Source organism: Aplysia californica, unplaced genomic scaffold (assembly GCF_000002075.1).
Source record: "Aplysia californica isolate F4 #8 unplaced genomic scaffold, AplCal3.0 scaffold01180, whole genome shotgun sequence".
Lineage (NCBI taxonomy): Eukaryota > Metazoa > Mollusca > Gastropoda > Aplysiida > Aplysiidae > Aplysia > Aplysia californica.
Genome location: NW_004798450.1, coordinates 87,666 through 92,665, shown reverse-complemented (window position 1 = coordinate 92,665; position 5,000 = coordinate 87,666). Strand labels below are relative to the sequence as shown.

Below are 5,000 nucleotides of genomic sequence, written 5' to 3'. Positions count from 1 at the left end.
TGACAGCCCACCCCCACCCCCACCCCCACCCTCACCCCACCACACACACACATCTTCTCAAGGACATAAGAAATAACTTAGCGAGACTAGTTTGTTTGTTTGTTTGTTAGTTAGTTTGTTTGTTTGTTTGTTAGATAGTTGGTTGGTTGGTTAGTTAGTTAGTTAGTTAGTTAGTTAGTTAGTTAGTTAGTTAGTTAGTTAGTTAGTTAGTTAGTCAGTTTTTGTTTGTTTGTTTGTTTGTTTGTTTGTCTGGTCGGTTTTTTGGTTGGTTGGGGGGGGGGGTTACAAGTGAAGGGGTGGTGTCATGGAGCGTTGGGAAGGTATTCTATTTTTTTAAAAATTGTCCTTTCAGAATGGCCTCCAAACAGCTCCAAAACATAATATAGAACCTCCATTTTCTCTTCAGAGAGTCAGTTTATCTTCCCAATTTCTAGGCCACTCAGTTGCCCCAGGAACTGCTTTCCTTCGTCAGGTCCGTACATCTCCTGCTGACACACATTTGACTACTTTTTTTGTTGTTCAGAAATTTGACCGTCTTTTTAATGCTTTCAACACCAACAGAGGGCACTTGTCTACACGGTATAATCACGCCATAACCCCCACATCATTCCAGATTCCCTTTTTTATGAAAACAATTTTATCATTATTTTATTATTATTATCAATGTCTTAGCAGCAACATCTTGAATATAAGGGAAACGATGACAGCAAGAAAGAAAAACGAGAATCTGCCTTGTAGTAAAGGCTGGTTGAAAACCATTAATTTGGGTTGTCTGTGATATCAAGTACATGCTCTCTGGCAAGCTCAACCAAGACTGTTGTGAAAACTTAGAATTTCCAGGCATCGGATGGACAGGAGGTCACAGGGTAATCCTGACCCTCAAGGGTTTCGAAAAGCTTTTCGCCAGATTATGGTGGAGAGAGTTCTTGTGACCAGTGCTAAAGTTAACTGTTAGGAGGACATCGACCATTTCTATCTCAATATTGCTTCACGCCTTGCAAACAAGCCCAGACCTGTATACCAGGGAACCCGTACTAAACACAGCAGGGAACATCCACCTGTGGTCAACTTGATCCCCCCCCACCCCCACCCCCCCCACACACACACCACCACCAGGGCAGTGCTTCTGACTGAAGTTGTCTTTAGGACGTTCCCAAAGGGTGGGGGGGGGGGATATTAATATGTTCTTATGCACAGTAGAATTGTACATGGGCTGATTTATCAATGTCATGCTCATACTGTGCTGGAACAACATAGGGGGAACTGCTGCTTTTTCTTTCTTCATCCTTACTATCGTCATTTTTCCTCTACTTCTTTTGTATGTTTGTCACTCTCTTGTGAACTGCTATTTCCGGGGTGGCTTGATAGTCGAAGCAGACTTTGTGCTGATGAGGCTAGAGAGGTGAGCAGAGTAAGCCTGATTCCCCGTTAGGACTTCTCTGTTGGCGCTCATATGACCTTTTGCAGTTGCGAGCGCGTAAAAGCTTACTAAAACAAACAAGCAACTTGATCAAGTGGGACCAATATGGGGTCACCATGACGTCATGCAAAAAAAAAATAGTTTTGACTTGTTTTAAGAACGGTGGCCTCAAGTACACTTTTACCAACACAGACTAGTCATGGACTAAAGGGAGTAGCAGAGAGACTTCAGAGGGGACGGGGAAGCTTTTAATAAGCTGCTTGTTTCCATTAGGGCTTTGGGTTCCAATCAAAGCAGTTAACTTGGGGGTTCGGGGGGTTCGAGTGTCAGCTCTGTCCGACGTTGTGTCCTTGGGAAAGGCACTTGACACGAACTTCCCACTTGGCTCGGTCCTTTCGGACATAGACGTTGAACTCGGAGGTCCCTCCTCTTAAATAACCAAATAGTGTTGATAGGGGCGTGAAACCTTTACCATTTCATTTCAAAGCATTTTTAACAAGTGGGTAGTTGGCGGGAGCTATGGTTTGATTTGCTCCATCTTTCCTATCAAACATCTATCGTCCTTATTTCTCCTCCTTATTTTTGTATACGTTACTCTCTTGTAACACTTTTATTCTTCGGCACTTATTCGACCTTATCGTGTTGCAAGTGCCGTAAAACTCGAACGAGAACTACGAAAATAATTAACATCTCCGTCAGTGCTGCAGCAGTCGAGCTCTTCGTCTTTGCGAGTTCGGTTCCTGAGTAGGAAGGGCTTCTTTTTTTCTGAATTGAGTATCCCCATCCCATTGAACGAGTATGTCCGCGTCCGACGTCGTGTCCTTGGGAAAGGCACTTTACACGAATTTCCCACTTGGCTCGGTCCTTTCGGACATAGACGTTGAACTCAGAGGTCCCGCCTTTTAAATAACCAAATAGTGTTGATAGGGGCGTTAAACGTTAAACCTTTACCAATTCATTTCAAAATAATACGCAAGTTAGCAAGCAGTTACAAGGAACCGTACACACAGAGTGGACAGGGAAGACGATGGGTGACAATCTGAGGAAAGCAGAGGACAAAAAGAAGAGGCGACAGCTGTTTTTTCAGATGCAGTGGTGCTCCCACGGTTGCCCTAACCACGGACACAAGAAGAAGAAGAAGATCCCTTTGATTGGATAACGTTGCACCCTCCTTAGCCTGAGATACTTTTACAGTAAATCATTCACACATATGCACAGATGCTAAATCATAGAACAATACGCTACAAAAGAATATAACAATATATAGTCTTAGTAAACATAAAAAGACGTTTAATTTGTTTTTCGATAAATGTATTAAAAGTAAAAACAAATAATACATCAGGAAATGTGTAATAGTTTACAGGAAATGTTTGCTTTACCACCATCTACAAGAAAAACGTACAGGGCTTGGGTAAAGTAGTGTACGACATTTGTTTTTACCCCCCCCCCCCTTCCTCCCACCCATCCGCCAAAAAAAAAAGAACCGTGGTGTAATAAGACTCCTGAGTGGTATAGCTTTATGTGGCGAGAACATGAAACTCGGTAAAAGTATTGTATACCTCCACACTGTACCCCACTATTTTGAACTGCTTGATCCAGTGCTCAACGTCTGGGGTCAGTGCAGGGGTCACAGTAGTGAGAGTCACAGTTATGTTTCTCAAGAACAGGAAACTACGGAATGTCGTCATCGTGACGCAGGAAAGGGATAGGGTGGGGCGGGGTGAGGGCAGGGGTGAGGGGGGCGAGGGGCAGGGTGAGGGTAAACTTTGATTTTACATACTTTTCCTGAGAACTAAAACCCAAAACGAGGCGCCAGTGACGCCATCACAAATGATAAAATCCAGAAAAATCCAAGCAAGCAAAAGTACAACGTAAAAAATGATTCATCTTTTGACGTCCCCGAAAGTGGACCAGTGTAGCGCAGCTGGGTACAAACTTGGTCAACACAGGGAAGGATTAAAGTTTATCAGGTACGACGAGTCTTTTCTCTCTCCATCCTTCCTCCGAGTATTCTTTCTTCTTCATCCTCTATGCCTGCAGTGTGTGACGTCATCGCAGAAGCAGCGACAGTGAGTGTGACGTCACAATCTAGATGGAGAGGGGTTTCCGGGTGTCCACGTAGGCTTTGATCTTCTCATTGGTCAGAACTTTCTGGCAAAGGGCGGCAACTCCGGGCGCTTTGTCCAGGACTCCAGGGCTCATGTTGTTGAGGCCAGTGGCGAAGTCGAAGAGGGCCAAGTCTGCTAGGGTCAACTGTGAGGTGGGGAAAGGGGGGGGGAGGGGGAGGAAGAACAGGGGATGGTCATTATTTTGTTTTATTCTAATGTATTGTTTAATGTTTCACATTTATTGGTGCATATCGCCATGATTCATGGATACATCGTCATAATCCATAGGCCTGCGTTTTAATTCATAAGTATATATACATATGGTCGCTTTAAAGCACAAGGGGGCTATCCCGAAAATGCTGTTTTGAGAAAATCGAAGATAAAGTTTTTGTCCCTTGTTCAGTTTCTTAAAAGACACGGAGAGTTTTCTCAATAACCAAAGAAATATATTCACCATTGAAACTAAACTTCTCCTATAGGTAGGGCAATGCCCACTTTTGGTGTAGGTCAAAATTTCAGGAAACCCCCCGAAATCTGGGTTAGCCAGCTTGTCCTTACAAGCGACCATTTATTTTCAACATTCAAAGAGCACTTTCCCGATCTGAAGAATTAATTGCTCAAAATATCGTGTGGAGCATTGTCTGTATTTAAATATTATCATCATCATCAGGTGCCTTGCCGACTGGCGTGGGCGATCATGAACCTCCACTTCACTCTGTATTGCGTTGCAGCAATGGTGTCTGTTGTTCTTGCTGCGACTAGCCATGTTGTCATCTTGTCATATTAAATATTATAGCATCACCAATTGCATTTACGGTTGTGAATTACATCATTAGAGCCAGAAATAGAGTTTTGTGTTTCGTCGTAAGTAGTGTATACACAGTCAGAGCAGAACACCGACGCCACGTCAGAGCTACTGACTGAAGTATCTTTAGGCCATTCCCAAAAGGGGGGATATTAACATCCAGTTCTTATGCACAGTAGAATTGTAAATGAGCTGATTTATCAATGTGATGCTCATACTGTGCTAAAGCAACACAGAGGGAACTGCTGCTTTTTCTTTATTAATCCTTACTATCGTCATTTTCCTCTACTAATTTTGTATGCTTGTCAAACTCTTGTGAACTGCTATTTCCGGGGTGCCTTGATAGTCGAAGCAGACGTTGTGCTGTTGAGGCTAGAGAGGTGAGAAGAGAAAGCCTGATTCCCTGTATGGACTTCTCTGTTGACATCCACCCCTTGTCGCTCATAAATATGACCTTATGCAGTTGCAAGCACCGTAAAACCTCTACTAAAACAAACAAACCGATTTGACGTCACTCACCGAGGAACCCACGAAGTAGCCTGTCCCGTTGTCTTTGAGCAGACGCTCGAACATGGCGAAATACTTGGGGGCGTCCTCGGCACAGAATTCCTTCAGCAGCTCCCCCTGGTGGGCGGGAGAAACGAGATTGGCTGGTTATTATTATATA

General features: G+C 43.7%; 1 protein-coding gene across 1 annotated transcript in view; it reads right to left on the bottom strand.

The window, feature by feature from the left end:
• Positions 1-2,687: 2,687 nt before the first annotated feature.
• The window catches only part of LOC101851549 (probable glutathione S-transferase 6), a gene marked incomplete in the record, with an annotated part of 5,956 nt that continues 3,643 nt past the window's right edge, over positions 2,688-5,000 (bottom strand). The window contains 2 exon segments of the mRNA XM_013090219.2: positions 2,688-3,673; positions 4,853-4,957. Coding sequence (XP_012945673.1) covers positions 3,509-3,673; positions 4,853-4,957 — 270 coding nt within the window.